This window comes from Macaca nemestrina, chromosome 15, assembly GCF_043159975.1.
Source record: "Macaca nemestrina isolate mMacNem1 chromosome 15, mMacNem.hap1, whole genome shotgun sequence".
Taxonomy (NCBI): Eukaryota; Metazoa; Chordata; class Mammalia; order Primates; family Cercopithecidae; genus Macaca; species Macaca nemestrina.
The window spans coordinates 100,921,089-100,947,236 of NC_092139.1; the positions used below are offsets into that span (position 1 = coordinate 100,921,089).

General features: G+C 46.3%; 1 protein-coding gene across 7 annotated transcripts in view; it reads right to left on the reverse strand.

Annotated features, from left to right (window-relative positions):
* Positions 1-4,823: 4,823 nt before the first annotated feature.
* LOC105493993 (LARGE xylosyl- and glucuronyltransferase 1) overlaps positions 4,824-26,148 on the reverse strand; it is a 634,501-nt gene continuing 613,176 nt past the window's right edge. For all 7 annotated transcript variants that reach the window (XM_011762035.3, XM_011762030.3, XM_011762032.3 and 4 more), the window contains 3 exons: positions 15,285-15,431; positions 8,769-8,964; positions 4,824-6,369 (listed from right to left, as the gene is read on the reverse strand). In XM_011762035.3, coding sequence (XP_011760337.1) covers positions 6,172-6,369; positions 8,769-8,964; positions 15,285-15,431 — 541 coding nt within the window. In that variant the 3' untranslated portion in view covers positions 4,824-6,171. The remainder of the gene's footprint in view (positions 6,370-8,768; positions 8,965-15,284; positions 15,432-26,148) is intronic.

Consider the following 26,148-nt stretch of genomic DNA (forward strand, 5'->3'; position numbering starts at 1 on the left):
GAGCCACCATGCCTGGCCCCCAAAAGTAAAAAATTCTTACATAGCCGTTTTGATGTATCTTTCTCCTTGTATATCTGAGAAACTGAAAAAACTAAGAAGGTTCACATTTATATCCACACATAATAGACATGCATTCTCACACAAAAAGCATTTCAACTGATAAATATATCTTTTTTTTTTTTTTTTTTTTTTTTTTGAGACAGAGTCTCGTTCTGTCGCCCGGGCTGGAGTGCAGTGGCCGGATCTCAGCTCACTGCAAGCTCCGCCTCCCGGGTTCACGCCATTCTCCTGCCTCAGCCTCCCGAGTAGCTGGGACTACAGGCGCCCGCCACCGCGCCCGGCTAATTTTTTGTATTTTTTAGTAGAGACGGGGTTTCACCATGTTAACCAGGATGGTCTCGATCTCCTGACCTCGTGATCCACCCGTCTCGGCCTCCCAAAGTGCTGGGATTACAGGCTTGAGCCACCGCGCCCGGCCTCAACTGATAAATATATCTTAATAGCTGTTATAAAACTTTTTCTTTTGAGACGGAGTCTCGCTCTGTTGCCCAGGCTGGAGTGTGGTGGTGCAATCTCGGCTCACTGCAAGCTCCGTCCCCGGGGTTCACACCATTCTCTTGCCTCAGCCTCCCAAGTAGCTGGGACTACAGGCGCCCACCACCACGTCTGGCTAATTTTTTATATTTTTGTAGAGACAGGGTTTCACTGTGTTAGCCAGGATGGTCTTGATCTCCTGACCTTGTGATCTGCCCACCTCGGCCTCCCAAAGTGCTGGGATTACAGGCATGAGCCACTGCGCCCGGCCTAGTTGTTATAAAACTTTTAAGCAGGTAGAAAATAATCACTTTCATTGTCTGGTAATAAGGCCACTAAGTTAGTGACATACTATAGTACACATTGCGTTAGGGACCCACCTATTGAATCATCTCAGAAATGTATACATCATGATGGTAAACCTTCTGAATCTGGCTTTTTAGCACTACCGGCCATAAAATTTTGTCACATAATATGCTATATAATATTAATAAACTCAAAAAATCACATATGCATACAGACATATGCATTGCCTTGTGTATGCATGCTTATTTTTCATTCAAAACACTGAACTAACGAAACAACTTCTGAATTTAACCCTTGTATTTTGGTTATACAAGACAATGTCATGTTTTAAAAAAATATTTAAATTTAAAGGGGCATGGTATCTACAATTCATTTTCAAATGTTTGAGGAAAAGAACTATGAAGAGTATGTGGCAAAATGTTAACAAATGGTTAATCTAAATGTAAGGGATAAAGTTCTTCATATTATCCTTGCGACTTTCTTGTAAGTTTTCAAACTTACAGCTTCAAAAATAAATGAAAATAAAACAAAACTAAAACTGTTTATGCGAAAATTGTAAGGTGAAACCAGCCTTGGCATTATCTATTTACTTTTCTGCTGTCTAGTGAAGTGCACTTACATCAAAGTAGACTGTACCTGGTTCACTGTTGCATTCATCATGTCCATCACAGAGTAGATGCTCAATAAATTACTTGTGGAATTCAGAAAAAAAAGATAAAAAGTACAATGAAATTACTGATGTCACTGGAGCCCTTCTTTTCTTTCTTCAGCACCACTGCAGCATTACTTACCCAGGAATCTGTCAAAGCTTTGCTCTCAGTGAGCCCTGTCAATCATTTCATGACATTGTCCTGGCCTCATTGATCAGATGGCCTTGGTACCACACTTTGGGCAACGCTTTCCCAGACTGCCTGGCATGTTTTCATTCCAGAAGACATTCTCTTAAGACTACATGAATGTGTTAGAACAAACCAATGACCAAATCCATTAAATATTCACAATCAGAAACCCTACATTTTTGTGGCACCCCCATTACCTCCTTTTGGATATCACCAGTTATTCCTTGAAATTAAAGGACCCTCATTAAAAGTAGTTTTGTTAAATGAATGAAAACAAAGATCATGGTATGTCCGACATTAGATTCTATGGGTCTGAAACCTCTTAGGATGCATATGGTAGATAAGTGACATTTCATAAACTTGAATGGCACTAAGCTGAAGAATAAACCCTTAGGGCTAAAAAAATAAGGAAAACAAAGTATATGAAGCACATGAAGATACGACTGTATAAGCCTCGCAGCTAAGCTGATTTCAGTATTGTATGGGAAGGCAGTAGCACATTTTAGTGGGAAGACAGGGGTTTTTGAAGCCAGCCAGATTTTGGTTCAAATTCTGGCACTCCGTTAGCAGCCTGTGTGATCTTGGGCAAGTCACATAATTTCTCTGGGAGTTAGTCTTATTAGCTAAATAATGGGGATAATAATACCTCCCTTATTTTATAACATAGCTGTGAGGATCCATCATTGCCAACTACCATAGAAGTCTTGGTTCAATAAAGGGTAGTTCTTATTATCTCTACCAAGAGTGGCAGGAGCTGTGTCTGAGAGGGGATTTTAATCACATTTCTTTCACTAACACAGAGCTCCCTAAAGGCCTGGTGACCACAAATGAAGCCTTAACTCAAAGACAGTAGAGTCTTTGAAAAGAACAGAATTAAAGTAGGGTCTGTCCTTTCATGATGGGGCACAAAGAGGCTATTAGTCAACTCAGCAAATATGTGCTCTGTAAATCAGTTCAACACATTCAGAGAGATCACTCTGAGGCAGCATCCTAAGTCAGAGTACAAGGCAGAGCTTAAAACTTAGTGACTCTACCTGAGCCATGTAATCTAAGAACCAACCAAGGAGAAGCAATCAATTACTACCCCCTAGAGTGGAAGCCAGCTGTCTGAATATGATTATAGATCACCCAGGTCTATTTCAAATGAATTTTCGGGAAGTCCATGAGCGTAGCAAGATTTTGAGTTATTTTAGGAGACATTACTGTCTGGATTGTGTGTGTTATTGGATGGATGTTGAAGGAAGAAGACTAGAAATCCAACAATCTTCCTACATAGGCTCAAATTATCTTGTCTGTCACTGTTTCATGTCTGTTTCCTTCTTACTGGGAAAGGAAGTAGCACTGCAGGTTATGTGGCTTTGGATTCAAAGAAGTAGGATCTGGTTTAAATTCTAGGTCTGAATTTGGGGGGAGTTACTTAATTACACAGAATGCACTCAGGTTCCCCATCTAGGAATGTTAATATCCACTTTGCAGTTTTGCTCCAAGGGTTCGGTGAACTCATGCGTGCCAAAGGCGTCTGTACATAGTGATTACTAAAAACATCTCAGTTCCCCTGCACACTGACTGTTAAGGGGGCCAAATGAGGGAACCTTGTCCTTCCTCTCAACTGAAAGCCAAGATGGTATTGGCTTATTTAAGCATGAAAACATCAGTGTGATGCACTTAAAAGCCTGTTTTACCTCCCAGGGAATTGATGCAAAGGAATCAACATCTTTTGCAATTACCTCTGCCCAAATGGCTGCAGCTCCCCACACCGGAGCCGGGGCTGGCAGTGAACTGCTGCTCCCAATGTACGTTCTGGGAAAGCAGGCCGTTGGCTCTGCGGACCTCAGCCTCCATTGAGTTGGCAGCCTCTCTGTTGAAGTTGGGCATCCGCCAATGTCTGAGTTCCAGCTTTAAGTGAGACTGGCTTACAGTGTCAGGCACCTGTCTTTGGGGAAATAGGATTTTCTCCCATTGGTGTGAATATCAGTTTCGGGCCTTAATAAATTCACTGTACATGAAGCTACATCGTCTTCTAGTTTACGCCTATTGTGTAAAAATAATTAGCACCTTTCATTCTCAGAAGTGACCCGGTTTAGATGACAAATTATATGGTCACCAGCTATGCCCATAAAAATGCAAGTGAAAGCAAGGTGGCTGGGCAGGAGTCAGGCACCAAGCAAAATTTTAAAAATAAAAAGGCTTTAGAGAATGAAGAATTGATTTTTAACATTGAGGAACCAGTGCTGCCACCAGGTTTTTACTTGGCTCAAGTAACCGGTAATGATTAATTCAAAAACCGTATTGGTACGTGTACCTCACCTAACAGTGATTCTCTCTAGGGAAGGAGGAGAAATTAGTGAGTGCCTCTGTGTCTGTGTATCTGTCTGTGTGTACAAAGGGGAGAGAACAAGTCAACGATGTGCTGCTGGTAAATATTTAACAACCAGTTCTTGGGGATGGGCGGGGAGGAATCACTGAACATGGAAACTGGAGATACGCTCACAAAGGTCTTGTGGGCATGGAGAAGCTGGCCTGGCACGCCACTGAAGAAACTGGACTTTTGACATGTACTCTGAAAACGTTCTTTGTTCTGCTTTATACATCTATATCATTTTATTTATAAATGCTTATATATATGCTATATATGTATATGCTCTGTCTATAATATATATCTCTCTACATATATACATAAGCCTAGCTATATGTATGCAAAAATTAGTCCTAATTGTAATTTTCCTAATTCTTGTATAAATTTCAGTGCAACATCCACGTGAACGTGTTAACATACTGAGTGATCTCACAAACCGGATTGCTATAGGGTGCCACACGACTACCAGGCCCAAGGATGGAATGTTCCCTTTACAATTGATTACCAGGATTTACCCTCCTAGCCCATATCTGGTAGAAGGCAACATCTGGCTTCAGTGTTGAGAAGGATGCTGAATGGAAAAACTTGAAGATGGTTTGAGTTAGAGACAGAGTGGGATCTAACCTCAGGCAAAAGGGGGAAAAAAAGGGTTAAAGTTCAAATGATGAGAAAAATAGAATGGGGGAACAGAAAAGTGTGAAGTTGCTCTTTATCCATTGAAATTTACCTCTCTCTGTCAAGGTGTGTCTCAGTAGCTTCTTGCAAGAGTGGGAGGGGAATGGGGAAGAAACAGTCTGTACTTTCATTTATTAAATGCAGCTTTCGCTGGTCACATTGCAACTCAATACAAACAGCCCAGCAGAGGGTAGGGCATTAACTCTCGTTCTCATCAATGTAAACACAACATTAATATTGAAGATTAAAGAAAATGGGTAAAAAGTCCAGTGTCTCCTCAATCTGTGTGAAGGTGAAGGTGGTTGCCTACCCTTGGCCAGGTCCCAAAGGGAGACTGAGGTTGTCACCTCTTCCCATCCACAGTGAAGCAGGCAAGAACCAGAGGAACCCAATTGCGTTCTTCCTGTAGGTCTCTAGATGGATACGTCGATCTTCAGAACTGGGCTTGCATGAGTTATTAAAGTTCTTCTAAAGGCCTGAGAGGTTCGTACCTTGCGTGTGCACTGAAATAGTTCCTTCAAAGCCCTTTCCCATGAATCAGTCACTGCCAATAGAAAATGTGACCGGTGTAAAACAGTCAGCCCTCGTAATTCTGCAGTCCCCATCGTGGCCCCTGGATTCTGGACAGTAGGGAGTTCAAAGTCACGGGAGCCTCGGTGATCATCCTGAAGGAAGCTGCCCATGTTTCAATATTGGCCGAAGATGGTTGATCTCCTTCCCGGGCCACTGCTGATAGAGGGTGATTGGTAGAGGCAGCTGATTTTCCTGCAGAGCCTCAAAGGATCAGATTTTCTGTTTTGGATTGCCAGTCCCCAAAATAAACAAACAAAATCCCCAAAGAAAAACAAATAAAAACAAAACAGGAGTGACTTTGGGGATAAGGAAACCCATTGACCTCACCTCCAGGACCCCCTGGCTACGATGTCCCCACTGGGTTTTCCCATGTGGTTGGTTCAGGTCATTGGTTTCCCCTCCGTTTGAATGCCCAGCTACATTGCAGGGCAAAGGGGAAAGTTTCCACTAAACAAAGACAATTTCGCTTCTATTTCCTGGGACGAATAACCCCTGGCACCCTGACTTCCCTTTCTCCCTAGTTACGATGCGAAGTATAATTATTAAAAAGCAACCAGAACATCCTAAAGCCCTGCCTTGATCTTGTGGCTTTGCAGTTAGATGAAAACCCTTTTATTCCCTCTCACCCCTTGATTTCCCATTCTTGAAGAGACTCATCTAGGTGGGCTGCATATCTAACCTCTGGGAATGCAGGGTTGTGGGGCAGAGACGGACTGGCTGGATCCTTGTGCAAGGTCTCTGTAGTGAGGGCAGCTTGACTGGGCCAAAGAGATAAATAAAAACAAACCAAAAAAGCATGGCTCAATTTTGAATTTGAAGGCTGGGCCCCAAACAGCAAGTGGCACTTCCCCTGCAGCATGTCTCCCCCTAGTGGTGGGCGTCTTGGTGCTAGCTGTTGTTCTCGGCTGTGAGATATTTCAGGGCAGCAAAGCCATAGCGGCGGGACATGTCCTGCTGAAACTCTTCCTTGAGGGTTTTGAGACAGATGCGGTATTGCTTGTTGGAACGGAACTTGGTAATGTCGAAGCTGGGGGCATGGGGCATGTGGATCATGTAGGCGTTAGGCAGCACAATGAATTCATACTCCTGGAAGAAGACAAGAGCAGCGTGAGAACCTGCCAGAGCCTGGCCGGGGTCGTGCATGATGAAGGCCCAAGCGAATGACTGAATGGTTAGTGAATGAATGACTTGATAATGGCACCCACAAGCACGGGGTACATGGACAGCATGATAGTTTTGGAGTGGGGCAGTTCAGGGCTGTTTCCATGACCTTGGACCAGGAAACTGGCTTCTCTGAGCCTTCATGTTCTCATCTATAAGGTGAAAGTAATAATATCCTTGAACGATGACCATGACGGGGAAGCCAATACTGTATAAACAGTGCTGAGCCGAGCTCATGGCCTAGAAAAGGTTTCTTAATAGATGTGGGCTCACACCCACATGGACACTCTAGGATGACACACGCCATGGGATATTCTCTTGCTCAATTAACTGACATCTGTTTATGATTCCTCATAGGACTTAATGCGATCTGACAGCCTCAACAGATGAGTGCAAAAGAAGGTACCAAAAAAAAAAAATGAGTGACACGGTGAAATAAAAACAAATGTTTCGCTGGACGTAAGCTCACCGAGAACAAACCTCCCCCTGACACATCCTCATAGCAGGTCACACTGTCATCCAGTATTCTCAACTTGGCAAAATACAGCTTAATTCTCAGGCCGAAAATAAAAGGCCACTGAAGAGCCAAAACAGGTGACCCAGATTTAGGTCATATCGCTTAGAGGAGAACTCAGCACACTTTTACTCAGATCTATTTACTCTCATTTTGGACATATTGTCTGATAAGCTTTTGTTATCTAGTTTCCCAGCCCAGAGCAGATAAGAATAAACTCGGGGAAAATTGGGATGGGGAAACGTGGCTGTTATAGGTAGAACAATACCACAGCAGCCAGAAAAGACAGTTGCTGGTGAGGAATGAGTGAGAAAAACCATCAAAAGAAAATGCAAGATCTCCCAGAGCTGAACTGTCTGGGACATTTAGTGGAGGGACAAAGATCCCCCACCAACCGCACTAGCTCCATGGGTATGCGTGTTATTACCTGGCAGGTGTGCACTCATTGCTTCCTTAAGGTATTGGAAAGGGTAAGAGTATGTTTGGGACATGCTATTGGCAAAGAAAAGAAAATATGCAACATATTTTCAAGAATTCTGTCAAAACTATCTAAAACAAGCAAAGTCCAGGTCTCATGGCTGGAAATATTAACTTTCTTTGAACCAGTTCATCTCACAGCACTGCTGGACACATGAACATGACATTCCTTTGAAGCAGAAGCTGAGGCAGACTGAACACTGTTGCCCATGAGTAGCACTCTGCTCATTTAAAGTATTATCAAAAATATGGATACTGACAGCCCTGCTTTCTGTTGTTAAATATGGACATGATTCTATAACCTTCTGTCTACATCAGTGGTTCTCAACCCCAGTGCTTCTCAATCACCTGGGACTGCTCTCAAACACTGGAACTATGGGAAGGAAAGTTCTCCTGGTGATTCTCATGAATGGCCAGCACTCAGTATCCAACCTTAGCTTTTTCTGAATTGGAGGTGCTCTTGTTGAAAAATATGTGCACTGTGCACCAGGAGGAGAGGTCTTGGAGAAGAGCACACACACACACACACACAAAGCAAAATCGGGTTGGAGGGACCCAGGAATCCTTCTTCTAATTCAACCAGAGCAGCTTTGCTTTTGTTTGTTTAACACAGGGGCTGAAAAATTAGAGCATGTCTGGCCCATTTCATGTTTTTGTAAATAAAGTTTTATTGAAACAGCCACACCCATTTGTTTAAAGGCTGTCTAAGACTGAACTACAATGGCAGAGTTAAGTAGTTGAAAAGGAGACCTGTAGGTCCCATAAAGCTCAAAACACTTACTATCTGATCCTTTACAGAAAAAGTTTGTTGATCCTTGGTTTCACCTATTAGAATTCTGTAGAAGATGTACTTCGAAGTAGGAGTTCAATATGTATCAATGGGATGAATGAAGGAGTTCATGACTAAACAGTCTCAGAGTCACCACTCTGTTAGTAATGATGTATGCATCTACAAATCTTTTAGTAAAGGGTGGAATAATTAGCTGCATCTTAGCAGCATGCTTTGTCGTGTTACGTGATTCAAAGGCCAAGTGACGAATGGTCACATTTGCATGTCTTCATCATCAGGTTGGGTGAGGATGAGGAGGTGAAATGGTTTGTCACAGGAAACTCACGTTTACCTGGGTCCTGGCCAAGAACCCAACCCTCACCCAAGGGTTGAGGAAAAAGCAACGGTTTGGGATCAAGAGCCCGAGGATCAGTACTACCACTGGTCCACGAGCATACCTTGTTCCCTCTTAGCTCTTGGCTTTCTCGTCTCCAAGGATCCCTTAAGCTCTAGGATCTAGGCCTCTCCCCTGTTGGTCGCACTAGGTGGATGCTCCGTTCTCACCTGCACATCCAGTTCCATGATATGCGCCACTTTGTTCCAGCCGAAGCCTACAAACCTCCGGTCGTACTCTGGGCAGTCGCGTCTCACGACAACATACGGCTCAAAATCGGCCTCCCACTCCACCCGGTAAGGCGTGGTGGCGGTCCGCCACTTGGCGAAGTTTGTGGGTGCGTGGCCTTTCGTCCAGACGTGGTACCTGAGACACACGGAGAAAAGCCATTGGGTGGAGGGAAGGAAGGCGAGCTCTCCAAATGCAGCCGATGTGGAGGAGGAAGAGGTGTACCCGGATGTAGTTCTCGGGTGAGTGGAACTGTCTCTCTCCCAAAAGCTATGTTGAAGTCCCAACCCCCAGTACCTGTGAATGGGACCTATTTGGAATCAGGATCTTTGCAGATATAATGAGGTTATGACAAGATCACAGTGGATTGGGGTGGGCACTAATCCAATGATTGCTATCCTTATAAGAAGGGGAAAATTGAGACACAGAGACACACCGCAAGAATACCATGTATAGGCATCGGCAGAGATGGGAATGATGGGTGCATCTGTAAATCAAAGATTGCCAAACATGACTGGCAACCACCAGAAAGAGCCTAGGACCTCAGGGAAGAAGCATGGACCTGCTGACAGCTTGATCTTGGACTTTTGGCCTCCAGAATCGTGAGAGAATAAATTTCTATTATGTTAAGCCATCCGGTTTTTAGTATTTTGCTGCAGCAGCTACAGGAAACCCTAATCCCGTCTGCTATCTGCACACTTCACTAACGAGGAGATTGTCAATATGAAAAGGAACTCCTGGAGGGCTCCATGCTATTTCTCAGGAACTGACTGCAGGGCGGCTTGTGTAGAGCGATTGCTGCCAGAGGCCACTGTGGTAGGCAGGAGTATAAGACTGGGTCCCCCATGACTCTCACCCTGTACAGTGCTCTCCCCTTGGGGCAGAACCTGTGAGTATATATGGAAGCGCTCCTGGGATTATGTTACATTATATGGCAGAAGGGATTGTTGTAAATATAAATGAGGTTACTCACCAGTTTACCTTGCGTGAAAATGGGAGATAATGGAATCATGTGACCCTTTAGACCTGGGTCTGGAAGAAAGCAAGGAGCTACGTTGGGAGCTGCCTATGGGGGCCATGTGGCAAAGAACTAGACTCTAGAAGAGCAGTCCCTGGCCAAAAGCCAGCAGGAAAATGGGACCTTAGGCCTAGGAATGAAAGGAAAGAAATTCTGCTAACCACCAGTGATCTGGGAAGAGGAGAATTGCAGGTCTGCTGACTCCTTGATTTCAGCCCAGTGAGATCCCGAGCAGAGAATCCAGTCATTCCGTGGCCGGATCTCTGATCCCTAGAGACTGTGAGATCACAAATTTGTTTCAAGCCGCTATGTTTGTGATAAATTGTTATACAGTAGTAGAAAACGAATACAGTCATATAACCACAATAAGAAGCAGCTAATATTAGTTAACCACTTATTGTGTACTAAGACTATTTTAAATCTGTCTCTGTCTCTCTCTCTCTCTCACACACACACACACACACACACACACACACACACACACACACACACAGATATTGTTTTAAATTCTTATAACTTACTAAATGTCAAAGTAAAAGCAGTAAGTGCTGGAGTTGCAATTCAAAACCAGGAAGCCTCACTCAAGAGCCAGGAGCCTCCTTAAGCACTGGCTGGGTCACTTCTAACTCTCTCTCTCTCTTTCTCTCTCTTTTTTTTTTTTTGAGATGGAGTCTTGCTCTGTTGCCAGGCTGGAGTGCAGTGGTGCAATCTCGGCTCACTGCAATCTCCGCCTCCCCAGTTCAAGCGTTCAAGCGATTCTCCTGCCTCAACCTCCCAAGTGGCTGGGATTACAGACGCCTACCACCACACCTGGCTGATCTTTGTATTTTTAGTAGACACGGGATTTTACCACGTTGGCCAGGATGGTCTCCATTTCTTGACCTCGTGATCCACCTGTCTTGGCCTCCCACAGCGCTGGAATTACAGGTGTGAGCCACCACGGCCAGCTGGGTCACCTCTCTTACATATCCCTGTCCCCCACACTTCCTGGCCTGTTGAACGAGTACTCAACAATCGTGCACTAAACTGAATGAATGAATGAGTAGCCTAACAACATGACAGGCACCCGAGATGGGCCCATGTGTGGGATGGCAATATGCCTCTGGAAGCTACAGAGAGATGGCAGAAAGCTGGGCGTCTAGTGAAGGAGTAGGCAGGGACCAAGAGAAGGGTTAGGAAAAGGAGTATCCAGAGCTGGAAAGAAAAGTTTCATGAAATGAAAACAGGACAGAAGGGTGGGAACCCAAGAGCTTAGCTGCAGAGAGAGAGGAAGTGGAAATCCTGGATTCTATCTCATCCTATGGGCAGACTCTCCAAAGCAAGGGAGGCGCTAAGTGAGGGTGAGTGTTCTGTGTGGCCAAAGGGACACTTTCTGGCAGGGAACGCAGCTGCTTCCTTCTTTTGCTTTTCTACCATTGAGGCTGGACTCCCCCTAAACCCTCAGGGAACTGGCCAGTGTGGATGAACGGGCACTGGCCAATAGGTGGGCTTTGATCAAGTTGTGCTGTTGGGTGAGACAGCCAGGCTGGGGGAGGGCAGGAACTTGAACTTCAGCCCCACCAACACAGCAACTTCCATCAAAACCAAAGCCACTTAAATGGAAGAAAAATGAAAGGTGAAGCAATGTCATTTTCATGGAGTGTGGAAAAGGGATATTGCGGGAGATGTCAATCTCGGGTATGATCCAAAAATTAGGCCCCAAAGCAGTTGCTTTTCCATTTGCGAACTTGCTGAACGGACAGTCTTGACACCTGATGCCTTTGACAGAACTGGCACAGCACAGCTGATGGCTGTGAACTTGTATGAGGTTTAAAGCACAGCACAATGGAGAGATCAGGCCAGGGTTCAAATCCCACCTCTGCCACTTAGGAGCTGAACGCCTTGTAGAACCAAATGCTTTAACTAGGCATTAATTTCCTTTTGTGTCAACTGGGGAAAATAGTATCTATCTGGTTGAACTGCCAAGGAGACTGAATAAGAAAATGTAAAGAGCCTGGCACAATATCGGCATAGAAGAGGAATTCAATAAATGCTAGTTTAACAAAGTAGTTAAAAAACAATGGTTCTGGAGGCAGCCTGCCTGGGTTGGAATTCTGTCATTCAACAGGTATGGGTACATTAACTAATTGGCACCTTTGTTTCCTTCTCTTGGCAAAATGGACATAGCTGTATCTACTTCATAGATTTGTAATGATTATGTGACTTGATTCACACACAGTACTGAGCAGTTTCTGATACATGGTAATTCCTAAAAAAAAAAAAAAAAAAAGAGAGAGAGAGAGAGGCCGGGCGCGGTTGCTTAAGCCTGTAATCCCAGCACTTTGGGAGGCCGAGACGGGTGGATCACAAGGTCATAACACGGTGAAACCCCGTCTCTACTAAAAAATACAAAAAACTAGCCAGGCGTGGTGGCAGGCGCCTGTAATCCCAGCTACTCGGGAGGCTGAGGCAGGAGAATGGCGTAAACCCGGGAGGCGGAGCTTGCAGTGAGCTGAGATCCGGCCACTGCACTCCAGCCTGGGCGACAGAGCGAGACTCCGCCTCAAAAAAAAAAAAAAAAAGAGAGAGAGAAAATTCTCTTTATTATTTCTCCTTGTTTGCTTCCCAGATATGACGCCGATTCCTAGTGGTCTTGCTCTCAGTGATACTGACAGCCATATTATTGGCCATCCATCCTTAGAATCTAAACTGTTGGACAATGATAATATGAAAAGGAAAGGAAAAGAACAGGGGAGATGGTGCCATTGCACTCCACTGTAGGGACAGTTGGGTCAGTTCTACTCATCTGGCTGAGGAGGCAGCTTTGATCACTTCAGCCCAGACACTGACAGCCTGCTGAATGGCTGGGCAGCACAGGGTGCAGTCAGGTTACAATGAACCTATTGTTCAAACAAGCCCCAGCCTGCGAATGACCTATTGCCAGGCCAGTAGACACCGAACTTTGAGTCTTGCTGTCTGAGACTAGCAATGCCAGGTAGCCTCCTTCCCCGCTCAAAAAGGGATGGGAAGACGAGAGAGGTTTCCTAGGTACGCCTTACAGGATGCTACTGGGGAGAAGAGATTTGGGGCACTTTGCTTTGAGCAGTGGTTCTCAAACTTGAGTATGCATTAGAATGATCTGGAAGACTGGTTCCAACTCCAGAGTTTCTGATGCAGGAGGTCTGGGCTAGGCTTGAGCCTCTGCATTTCTAACACGTTCCTAAGTGATGCTGAAGCTACTGGCCCGGGGACCACATTCTGGAGCCACCGCCCTAGAGGACTTGTAGGGGTGTGGACGCTTTCTCATTCCAGGTGCGGTAGGGAGCAGATTTCGGCTGCTCAGAGGCCGAAGAGTTTGTTATTTGGAGAGCAGGTGACAATAGCAAATCTCTCAGAGACAGGGGCTGTAATTTAGCACTTGGCATGATGGCTTGCAAGCTGCTGGACAGAGCGGCAATCATGGACACAGCAGGCCACACCCCAGCTCTTGTGGCCACAAATGTGGCTGTGAAATGAGTTCTCGGTTCACCGTGGTATGAAGATGGCAGGAAGGATGCCTTGGAAATGTGTCAGATGCTCAGACTATGGCATCCATGGGAGACTTAGACTCAGGTTTGGTCTGAAAGTCTCAATTTCGAGGAGCAAGTTTTTACCCTGCATTTTAAAACACTGGGTTAAAAAAAAAATCCAGGACTCAATCAGTAGCCAGATGGTATTCTGACGAAGAACACACAGGTTCCTTAGACCTGGGCAGAATCCAGGCTCTGCTATTCACTGGCTGTGTGTCATTGGCAAGTTATTAAACTTCTCAGAGCCTCAGTTTCATTATCCAGGCAATGGGGATAACAGTATCTGTCACATAGATTTATTGTGAGAATTAAATATGTAATCACAGTGCCTGGCACATGCTAAGCATGCAATAAGTGGTAGTTATTTCTTTCAGAAAAGAAGGAAGGCTTGGGTTGGGTGGGGGCCTCCTAACTCTTCCAGGTCACTTTCTAGAATTCTCGATAGAGGAAGAAGGCTGGAGTTTGAGTCCTGGCTCTCCTGGGACCTCTCCACTCCTCAGTTTCTTCGTCTGTATAAAATGTGAAAAATGATAACCTCTGAACTGTTGAATGAACTACCCATCTCATAGTTATTTTCACAAGATATAGTTTATTTGAGGAAACTTTCTAGAAATTTCTAGAAACTTAATCGCGGTATGAAAACCCAAGTTATTATGACTATAGTGTTTTCAATAAAACTCCGATGGTCTAGAAAGGTATGCTTTTTAGCTCCAAGGAAGTGTTGGCCATTCTGACATCATTCACAATAGTGGCCTCACTTTAAAACTGGAGCAGGGCCAGGCGCGGTGGTTTACGCCTGTAATCCCAGCACTTTTGGGAGGCCGAGGTGGGCAGATCACCTGAGGTCAGGAGTTCGAGACCAGCCTGGCCAACATGGTGAAACCCTGTCTTTACTAAAAGTACAAAAATTAGCCGGGTGTGGTGGTGGGCACCTGTAATCCCAGCTACTCAGGAGGCTGAAGCAGGAGAATCGCTTAAACCTGGGAGGCGGAGGTCACAGTGAGCTGAGACCACGCCATTGCACTCCAGCCTGGGCAACAAGAATGAAACTCTGTCTCAAAAACAAACAAACAAACAAACAAACTGGAGAAGGCGGAAGCACCAGCCCTCTCTTCAGACTGCTCAGTTATGGCACCCAGCAGGCCACCTACTTTTCCCTGGATCACTACATGTAATGCAGCAGCCTGTCCCCAGGACATGTAACCTGTTTGCACTTGTGCAGTGGCACAGACTCCTGCAACACTTGGGACAGGTGACAGGGGAGCTCCCTGGCAATGTTCCTGTAGGACTCAGGGGCCTGGGAAAGAAGGAAATCAGGGTTCCATTTGCGATGATCAGTTGGGCAACAGGAAAGCTGGCTGCCACATGTGCTGGGTCACCTTGATGACTTGAAGTTGTTGACACAACGGTTACACATCCCCCAGGCCTCAGGGGCTCAGAGAACAGACCACTCATACCACAAAGAAGAAGGAAAACCACTGCCATGGTGTTAATAGAATGAAACCCACCTACCAAATGAATGGATGGACAAGCACACAAAAGAGAGAGCTCGGAGCCAGGAGATGGGAGCAGGAACCTAAACTGAGTTTAGTAAAAAGGACAAACAGAAATAAGCTAAACCTTCCTACCCTTCAGCCCTCCAAACATGCCTACCCTTCCATCTGAACACATAACGTCTGTCATCCATGCACAAAAAAGTACATGGCACGTACCGGCATGGGGAGAGGAGCGAGATTACACAGACGTTGTCTGGAGAAAGTGGTGCCTTCCCTGGCGTCACAATGGACTAAGGTGAGCAACAAACTTCCAGATCAATAGCTTTGGCATCTGGGTTTCCCAGGAGAAAGAAGGCCTTCGAGCACCCCCAGAGTACAGCAGATAGAGCCACTCACCTGAATGTGAAGAGGGTCCCCATGTCCAGCATTGACAGCAACTCCGCCTTCGACTTGGGGAAGGAGAGCCGGTAGCGCAGCGTCTCGAATGCGGGGACGATCATTGCTTTCTTGGTGTTGGCAAGGTCGAGCTGGATGACAGACTTCCTGAAAAGAGGGGACAGGCAGAGACAGAGTCCCTGTGACACCAGGCCAAGGTCTTTTCCCCATGAGGGCGGGGTGGTCACTGGCCCAGGGAAGTGTGGGAGAGAAAGCTCAGGTCAGCCTCTCAATTAAAGATGGGGAAACCGGGCCAGGTGCGATGGTTCACGTCTGTAATCCCAGCCTTTGAGAGGCCGAGGCAGGCACATCACTTGAGTTCAGGAGTTCGAGGCCAGCCTGGTCAACATGGTGAAATCCCGTCTCCACTAAAAATACAAAGAAATTGGAGGGGCATGGTGGCGCACACCTGTAGTCCCAGCTACTTGGGAGGCTGAGGCACGACAATTGCTGGAGCCCGGGAGGCAGAGGTTGCAATGAGCTGAGATCACGCCGCTGCACTCCAGCCTGGGTGACAGAGATAGATTCTGTCAAAAAAACAAAAACAAAAACAAAAACAAAAACAAAAACAAAAAACAAAAAAAACAGGCAAAGAAAGGAAAGAAAGGGAAGAAAGGAAAGAAAAAAAAAGGAAAGAAAAGAAAGAGAAAAGGAGGAAAAGAAAGAAAAAGAAAGAAAGGAAAGAAGACAAGAGAAAAGAAAGATAGGGAGCCCTGGGAGGCAAAGCAGCTTGCCAAACACTTGGGGAACCCAGAGTGGAACGAGATCTGCTGTCCCCGAGACAGAGAGCTTGGTCTTCCTGGAGAATAAACAGAGGGCAGATCAGACTGAGGGGCCAGGAGAACCTCCCACACATTTTCAGTGTGTGGTCCTGCCAGAGTCAGGCACAGAAGGAAGGCTTCAAAGGACCACAGGGGTTACAGCCCAGTCTGCTTGGTTCCCTGGGCTGGTCAATCACTCCGACTGCAGCCCTGGCCACACCAGAGCAGGTGGACAGAGAGCCGATGAGAGAATCACCCAACTGGGTACTTTCAGGTTCCATTTCAGTGACTCCTCAACTCCTTGAATTTTCCAGACTCCAAGCCTTTAAAGTAGCCAGAGCCACCCTAGGCAGCCAGCGCTGGGAAGACAGCTCTGGTATCCCCCTTGGGGGAAGGTTCTGCAAAGTCTTGCCTTAATGCCTGGCCTTCCACTCTGCTCCTCTGAGCCCTGATCCTGCACGCCTGGGTTTGTCTGCCTTTTCCCTGCTCTGTGGCTGACACTTGGAAGGGGAGAAAGGCTCATGGTGGGCCATAAATGGCCAAGCATCTAGTGCCATATGGCATGAGGACTTTTTTTGTTTTTTGAGACGGAGTCTTGCTCTGTCACCCAGGCTGAAGTACAGTGGCGTGATCTCAGCTCACTGCAACCTCCGCCTCCCAGATTCAAGTGATTCTCCTGCCTCAGCCTCCTGAGTAACTGGGACTGCAGGCGCATGCCACCACATCCATCTAATTTTTGTATTTTTAGTAGAGATGGGTTTCACCATGTTGGCCAGGCTGGTCTTGATCTCTTGACCTCGTGATCCGCCCGCCTCGGCCTCCCAAAGTGCTGGGATTACAGGTGTGAGCCACCGCGCCTGGCCAGCATGAGGTTTTTAATAAACACAGACTGGATTTGAACCCCGGCAAGGTGACTTTATGGGTCCTGCCATCCTGGGAAAGAGATTTAGCTCCTCACTACCTTTGGTCTCTCATCCCTAAAATGATGGCAATAACATCTACCTCCTGGAGACTGAACAAAGTCATATACCACCACTTGGCACATGTGGCCAGGGACAGGCATGCTGTGACAAGTGGTCACTATTCTACTGCAGTGCTATCATGACTCTCTGACTTGGATCTTCTGTGATCTCTTTTGGCCAGGACCTAGGAATTCATTCTGGCCTCCTGCTTGGACACTGACCTTTGGGTCTCAAGGTCATCATGGCTGTCGGTTTCTATCTCTAAAATAGAGAAAGCAGACTTTCCTGGGGAAGAGGTAGGCATTGTAAGGCATTTTGAAAAACCACTGAAAGTAGCAGCCCTCCGTGGCCATAAAACTGTCCATTGAAGGCTGGGCACAGTGGCTCACGCCTGTAATCCCAGCCCTTTGGGAGGCTGAGGTAGGTGGATCACAAGGTCAGGAGTTCGAGACCAGCCTGGCCAATATGGTGAAACCCTGTCTCTACTAAAAATACAAAAATTAGCCGGGTGAGGTGGGGGTGCTGGTAGTCCCAGCTACTTGGGAGGCTGAAGCAAGAGAATCACTTGAACCTGGGAGGCGGAGGTTGCAGTGAGCCGAGATCGCGCCACTGCATTCTAGCCTGGGCGACAGAGCAAGATTCCGTCTCAAAAAAACAAAAAACAAACCAAAAAAAACACCAAAAATCAAAAATCTGTCCTCCACTGCTACATTATTAAAGTCACTTCACTCAATCAGACTTGGAGCGTGTGCATTAGCAGGGACTGGAGCTGGCATGCAAAGAGGAATCACACGGTACGGAAGTGACTGAGTCAGCCCAGGCCTGAATGGGACAAAACAGGGTGGCAGTCCCAGAAGGACACAGGACATCAGCAGGGCTTCGTTATCACTGAATGCTGAGGGGGAATCTGGATCAGGTCAGAATAAGGACAGTTTCCTAAAACCATCCTTGGTTAATGGATCTCACCAGCTCCCAGTAAAGAGGGGGTGGTTGGGATGGGCTGGAAGTTCATTTTGGAACCCTCTGAATATCAATTTGCAGTTCACTCTTTACCACAGTGCTCACGTTAACTACATACCAAATAATATATAGCTCTCTCACCACTATTCCAGAGGAGGTTCCTAAAGGACGACAGCAAGATATAGCGTGTGGCGAGCTCTACTCAGCCAGTCTGAGGGCTAGAGGTTTGAGTCAGCCTGTCCTGGCCTGGATTCTTCTCCCACTTTGTCTGAACAATGTTAGTTTTCAAACATTCAAGATTCCCTCCTCTATGGCTAGGCGTCTAGTGTCAGCTAGCACTCTCTTTTGTATCAAACCTGGATTAGATATGGGCAGAGCTAGGCTCTTTACCATTCCCCCTGGAAAGGTGGGTACCTTATCTATTGATTCTGGGTATTGGGGGTGGGATATATGGGTCTAAAGAATATCCTTGGACCAAGACAGCAAAGCCCTTGGAATCCCTGGGGCAGGGGGGGAAGGTGTCCCTGTACTGGTGGGTGGTTGCTACCCATTCAACTATCACCCAGCACCTATGATGTGCCAGGCATGTGAAGATACAGGGTGAAAAGAACAAGCAAAGTCTCTGCCCGCATGGTGCTTACATTCACATAAACATCTCAGGATGCTACAAGCCTAGGGACAAATCTTTGTAAACTGGGGCCCCAGACTGTATTTGTAGCTGATTATTTTATAATACAATGCTATAGAAACAGAATAGAAGGCTGCGAGGGCAGAACTATAAAGGGAGTGGGCAAAACATAAAGACACATACACATATATATGCGATGGATACAGAGCTCTACAAACATGGATGTTTGTATCTATATAAGGCTCAAGTTACTATTATCATCAGTTGCTATAGGAGCTGCTTCTTGGAGATTAATTCCTGCTAGAAAATAATTCCCCTTTCTATGGGAGCAACCTGCCCCCTATACATAGAAGCAAGCTCTCAGAGTTCTCTGCCTGTCCTACCTGCACCCCTGGCAAGGGCAGGTTTTTTAGGATTAGACACTTGACCCAGGCTGAGCACATCAGTTTCTTACTCTTGGAAATCTGAATAGAAATAGAGACTGCGAAAGCATTGACTTTCAGTGATGAAATGCTCTAAAGACTTCTGAACTGCTGCAGAGGGGCCCAGAGCTGCCCTGGTTAATTGTAGTCTCATGTATTGGTTTTCCAAGTCCTAGTTTGATTTCATAAGATAACCCATCCATTATTTGCTTTGTTTTTCTTTGATTTGTTTTTATTTTACTTAAGCTACCTGGTATTGGTTTCTGTTGCCTGCAACTAAACAGCCCTAACCAATATACCGGAAGACCCAAAGCAGACAGACCCAGTAAGCAGCATGCCTCACAAATGCAGTCCTAGCAGGCCTTATTTCCCTCTGCATAGACAGCACCAGATTCTGGAGCGCTTTCTGCAACCTCCCTTTAATCTCACTAAAATACAAACTGCCACAAAGATGGATCTGTCACCAGATAGCTCCATTTCAGACTCAGTTCAAGGAGGTTTCAGTACTGATGTCCTGAAAGGGTCTCATCATGAAGTTGTTTCAGCAATAAAGAGACTTCATGGTATAAACTCTGAGCACCTCTGTTTTTTGAGAAGGTGACGGCAGCCTGGGTCTTTCTGCTCTGTGTTGTTAGTACATCTTACCCTGGATGGGGCTTGCTGTCCTAGGGGTCAACAATGTGCAGCCATCAGTTCTCTGGAAAGTGAGTCCTGCAGAGGATGACGTGCAGTCTTCCAGGAACAGTGGGGCAGGACGATGAGTGAGAAAGCTGGGCGAAGAGCCAGGAGACCTGAATTCTAGGTCCACCCTGAGAAGCTGAGTGACTTTGGGTCACTCCATTACTCTTTAGATTGCTAAATTTAGATTATTAAGATGGGAGCTTTGGAAGACAGTCAGGTGTAGTGGTAACAGACCAGGCATCTAGCTCTGACTCTACTCGGCTGTCTTCCTGGGCAAATCGCTTTCGCTATTTTGAGTCCTGGGGTTGATGCACTTATAAAATATGTTGATGAGGATAAACACAGTGCTTGTGGAAGGGCTTGCTACAATGCCTGGCACACATTAAGCCCGGGGTACATGATGCCTATGATGGTTCCTTTTCTGTATCAGATGGCCCAGGCTATGGTGCCCAGTTACTTGGTCACGTACTAGTTTAGACACTGCTGTGCAAGTGTTTCATAGATGCATTAAACTGCAATTACTTTTGCACCAACCTAATAATTAACATGTACAATCAGTTAACTTTAAGGAAAGGAGATTTTCCTCGATAATGTGTGAAGGCCACACCTAATCAGTTGAAGGCCTTAAGAACAAAAACTGGGCCACGCGCGGTGGCTCACGCCTGTAGCACTTTGGGAGGCCGAGGCGGGTGAATCACGGGTCAGGAGATCGAGACCATCCTAGCTAACACGGTGAAACCCCATATCTACTAAAAATACAAAAAAATTAGCTGGGCGTGGTCGTGGGCACCTGTAGTCCCAGCTACTCGGGAGGCTGAGGCAGGAGAATGGCGTGAACCCGGGAGGCGGAGCTTGCAGTGAGCTGAGATCGTGCCACTGCCCTCCAGCCCGGGCGACAGAGAGAGACTCCGTCTTCAAAAAAAAAAAAAAAAGAGAAGAACAAAAACTGGGCTTTCCCTGAAAAGACGGAATACTGCCTTAGGACAGTAACATAGAAACCCTGCCTCAGTTTCCAGCCTGCTGGCCTGCTCTGTGAATTTCAGACTTGCCAACTCCACAACTGTGTGAGCCAATTCCTTAAGCTCTATCAATCTATCAATACATATATCACTATCTAGCCCTACATATTGATACATATATTACTATCCATAGGATATACTATATATGTCTCCTATTGGCTCTGTGTCTCTGGAGACCCCTGAGGACTGTGATGGTAAGGCATGCTGCTTCCTGGGTCTGTCTACTGTGGGTCTTGTAATATATTGCTTAGGGTTGTTTAGTTGCAAGCAACATAAATTAATACCAAGTAGCTTACCCAAAATAAACACTGTCCCGATTCTGACCTGGTCCGGATTCCTCCTCATCATTCAATGATCCCAAGCTCTGTTGATGTCCTTCTTGGACTGCCACTCTGTTCTTGTCCCCCACATGGGCCTGAGCTGACACAGTCACTTCCTTATGGTCTGACTCCTCTTTGCAGACCCTAGTCCCTGCCTATGCACAGGTTCAAAGTTTTATTGCCCTTGTCTTGTCCAAGACACCTGCAAAAACATTCACAAACCTGCTACAGTATATTGGATCAAGGAATTATTATTATTATTATCATTTTGAGACAGAGTCTCTCTCTGTTGCCCAGGTTGGAATGCAGTGGCGCCATCTCTGCTCACTGCAAGCTCCGCCTCCTGGGTTCACACCATTCTCCCGCCTCAGGAGTAGCTGAGACTACAGGTGCCCACCACAACAACCAGCTAATTTTTTGTATTTTACTAGAGACGGGTTTTCACCGTGTTACCCAGGATGGTCTCGATCTCCTGGCCTCGTGATCCGCCCGCCTCGGCCTCCTAAAATGCTGGGATTACAGGCGTGAGCCACCGCGCCCAGCTGGACCGAGGAGTTCTTAAAACAATCTAAATAACTCCGAACCTTGCTGTTAAAACGGGAAGCCCTGTGAACGTAAGTGACTTGGGGCCAGACAGCAGCAGCTTCCAAACCTGATTGCTCCTCTCTCTCTCCTGACTTGGGCACATTGGGCAACCTCTCCCAACCACAGGTTCCCCATGTGTAAATGGAGACAATAAAGGCTTATCTCTCATCTCTCAGGGCTCTAGAGCCCAAAGCAGTGGCCGACTTAGAATTAACTCATTAACAAACAAGTCCCCTTCCCCTTTCACAGCTGAGCCGACAGGTGCATCCAAGGCAATAGAATGGGCAAGAGTGAAGGAGGATTCAGAAAAGTCGACATACTACTTACAGCCTTCTGCTTGCTCATCTACAGAAACAGAGCTGATGAGATCTCAGTCTCTAGCCAGTCCTCTGAGACCCTCTCTGTGTCAAAAACAATTCAGGTGTTGCTCACACAGTAAATTCACCTCTTCCAGCCTGAGAGCGCTAACCAGTGGGGAAACTGAATTTGATAAAGGTTATCTTCCAAAGCCCCCCAGCCTCCTCTTCCGTGTATCTTTCTTCCCCAAGCCCCTCCTCTCAGCTCACTCACGTATATGAATAGTTCATATCCTCTTTTGCTCCAATCAGGCAAAACTGGCAAGCAGGGGAGGGGATGTGAGTGAGTAGTGAGGCTTCCTATGCCAACTGAAGGGGTAGGGATGGGTGCAGATGGTAGCTTGCCCGGGTTCTGCATAAACCAAAGAAACAGCACGGATAGAAGGGCAGAGTATTAGCTGGATGGGTTTCCCTGCAGGATGCAGTGTTCAAAGAACTATCTTGGGGCCGGGTGTAGTGACTCACGCCTATAATTCCAGCACTTTGGGAGGCCAAGGTCAGTGGATAACCTGAGGTCAGGAAATCGACACCAGCTTGGCCAACATGGTGAAACCCTGTCTCTATTAAAAACACAAAAAATTAGCCAGGCATGGTGGCGCACACCTATAATCCCAGCTACGCAGGAGGCTGAGGCAGGAGAATCGCTTGAACCAGGGAGGTGGAGGTTGCAATGAGCCGAGATCGTGCCACTGCACTCCAGTCTGGGTGACAGAGTGAGACTCTGTCTCAAAACAAAAACAAACACAAAGAAGCAAACAAAACTCACAAAGAACCATCTTGACAGCAGAGAGCAGCCCTCCCAGATGACGATTCTGTCACCAAGTTTGTTCTCAGACTTCCCAGCCTCCAGAACTGTGGGGAATACATTTCTATTCTTTAAAAATTACCCAGTCTCCAGCATTCTGTTACAGCACCACAAAACAAACTGGACATACTACAAACCCAGTTTGATGTCATCTTCAAGAAAACAAAATTAGAAAAAAAATCCATCACTGAGGTTAAGAAAATGAGAGAGCACAGTCAAGTTTAAGCAGGGACAAAGGATTCTAGAATTATCTCCTGTTTGTGTCTTTCTAAACCGGGGGGTTCGGGGGGCAAACTCAAGGCGCTGCAGGGCCAGGCCAGTGATGTGGATAATGGTGTGGGCTGGTGGGGATAGAGCAGGGTGCTCAATGGCAGTGGATGCCAGGCTTCGGTGTGGAGACAAAAGGGAGGGGAGAGAGCAGGGGATGGGATAAACAGGAGAGCCCACGCCCAGCTGCTCCTCAATTCCAGCTGTGTGCCTGACATATGGGATTGGAGCCACAGAGTCTGATATTTCAAGAGGAGCCAACTGAAATTATCTTCCACTCACTTGAGGGCTGGGTATCTCTCATGGCACACCAGTTTGAAGGGAGGCTGAACAGTGAGAAAAAAGAGCATGATCTTTTTAATCAGATGATATAGATTCCATCTTAATTCCACCACTTGACTAACTGTGCAATCGTGGGCCATTGTCTTCACACCCCGGGCTTTTGTTTCCTTATCTTGATAATAATAAATGCTTTATGGACTTGGTGAGTAAGAGAACGAAGATAATATATTCATCAATTAATGAATATTAATGAAGCCAAGACCTAGACGCTGGGTACAGAGCTAAATGAACAGATATAACCTTTGTCCGTGCATAGCTCGCAGTGTAGGGAGGGAGGAAGACAGAAGCATAGTCCTCTCTGGGTGCAGAGTGATGGAAGACTTCTCATCACTGAGATGTGTTCCAATCAAGAAGCAGGAGTTAGCCAGTCAGGAAAGGGTGTTCCAGGTTATTTGCAAAGCTCTGATAACGAGGAAGCATATAGGATTGGAGAAACTGAATTTCTTAGCACCTGCCTGGTCTATTGTAGGTGGCTGATAAATGATAATAAATGCTTACATGCATTGGGTATCAAGCCCCATGCTGAGTGCTTTATATGCATTACTTCTCTTAATCAGGGCAACCTATGACTTACGTACTCGTGTTTTCAGTTTAATGATAAAGATATTAAAGTTCTGAAAGGTTAACAAGTAACTACCACACAGCTAGTAGTTATCGTCGTCATCATATAATGATGTTAGTCAAGTCTGCACCAGCTTAAAATTAAGCAGGAAAGATCAATAACCAATAAAGATATATTGGGGCCAAGTGTGTTAATGTGGGGATCGTGTCTGTCTTCCCAACCCTGCAACTGGAACAATGAATTTCTTTGAGTTCATGGGTCTAGGCAGTGGTGGGAGAGTGGTTGGGAATGGAAAAAAGGGAGCAGGCAGGAGGCTACAATGTGTGTACCTATGTTCCTTAAATGCAATCTCATCCACATGGCAGATTCCACCTTGAAGAAGTAAACTGTGGCAGAGGTCAGAAAACAAAGAGTATTATGAGATTAGGAACATGTGTACTGATCCTACATGTCACTGGCTGACTGAGCCTCCTACACTGGCTATTTCCTTTCATTACCACCCATGAGTTTCTCAAACTACTATAATCTGTCTTTGACTCTATGATCTGGCCAAAGTCAGCAATGTCCCCTCACTGTCAAGTCTAATAGATTTGTTCATTCTCACCTTGTTTGAATTATCTCTGCATTTGGCACTAATGACCACTCCTACTAGCCTTATCTCAAGAAGCCCATCCCATAATTCTGAAGGCCTCTTTCTACTCTCTCTTGTTCTCACCAGGGTAACTGCCGTTCAGCCCACTGGATGCTGGTAACCATTTGGGACCTCTTGTGGCCCCTACTCCTTGGGCAGGGGTTGGGGAATTCCCCATGTCTGCTGTGCAAGTTTCCATGCCTGTAACAGCAGTGCCCACGCTGACTTCTTTGTGGTGTTGCAATAAATGGCGGAGGCCAATGCTGACAAGTGACAAACTATCGGGAATCGCAGAGCTGAAGGCACTGGGGCTGCTGTCAGAATGCCAGGAAAGAGCCACACTTGTCAGCTCTCAGAGCCCTGGGTTTCCACAGCCCTGTTCTGCAGCATCAAATGTCAGAGAGCCCACTGTTTAATGAAACCTGAGTCATAAGAAATCCATGTGGTTCTCATACAAGTTCTCAGGGACTCCTATGAAAGTTATATTAAAAGGGGATGGGAGGAGGTAAAGAAACCTGTGCTGGAGCGTGCATCTGTTTCAGAAATCCCAGAACAGCATTGATTTCTCCTAAGGCTTGGTGCATAGGCAATTAGAAAAACCAGCCTCCTCGCACCTCCCTTCCCCACCTCCGTGGGCCTTGATGTGTCTCCCTTCATGCTCCCCTTCACGTTGGGTCTGCATCTTCTTTGGGACTGGTTCATCCTAGGCTGTTTCGCTCATTGGTGGTGGCTGCCTGCGCATGCACCTATTAGCCCTGCCGGGCTTGAGGTCTGGGGTGAGCCTCTGTTCATGGTTACGTTTCCAGGTGCTGCACAGTGCCAGGCAAACAGTAGGCGCTCAGTAAGTGTATAGGGAATGGAGGAATCTATTTGTAATTGTCCTAATGCGGTAGAGAGGATGGGACTGTGAAGAGGGCTCTTTGGAAGTCACAAAGACCTGAGTTGACATGATAGCTCTGCCATTTAAATACCTACAACCTTTGGGCAAACTTACCTTCTGTGTTTTAATATCACTTGTATAATGGGAATAAAAGCACTTATCCTTGACTAGGTTGTCATAAAAAAGACAACATTTGCCCAGGGCCTAGCACAGCACCTGCCACGAGAGAAGGCACTTATAAACAGTGTTTTTTCCTTATTTGGTCCTTTACAGATGGTCATGCACTCATATTCTGATGGATGCTCGTAAGAAGTGGATCAGCCAGTGGCGGTTAAAGACAAAGCAGAGGCCCGGGTCTGAGATGCACCATCATTTTCTTATTTCAGCTTATTCCTGGCAAGGTATGTGCGCATGAACCAGTGAGCTCGTGATGTGCGGTGAGGAGCAGCAGGGCCAGTGCAGCCACAGGTGTGATCAACCAGTGAGAGGCAAAGAAGGGCACACGTGCGTGTGTGCATGCGTGTGGGTGCTCATGTGACTTTGGGAGACTACGAGAAGCCCTCTTGTCTCCAGCTGTCCCTCACAGCCATTTAAACTGACATCATAGTGCTAGACATAAGCGCTGCTTTTGACCAGTGCAATGG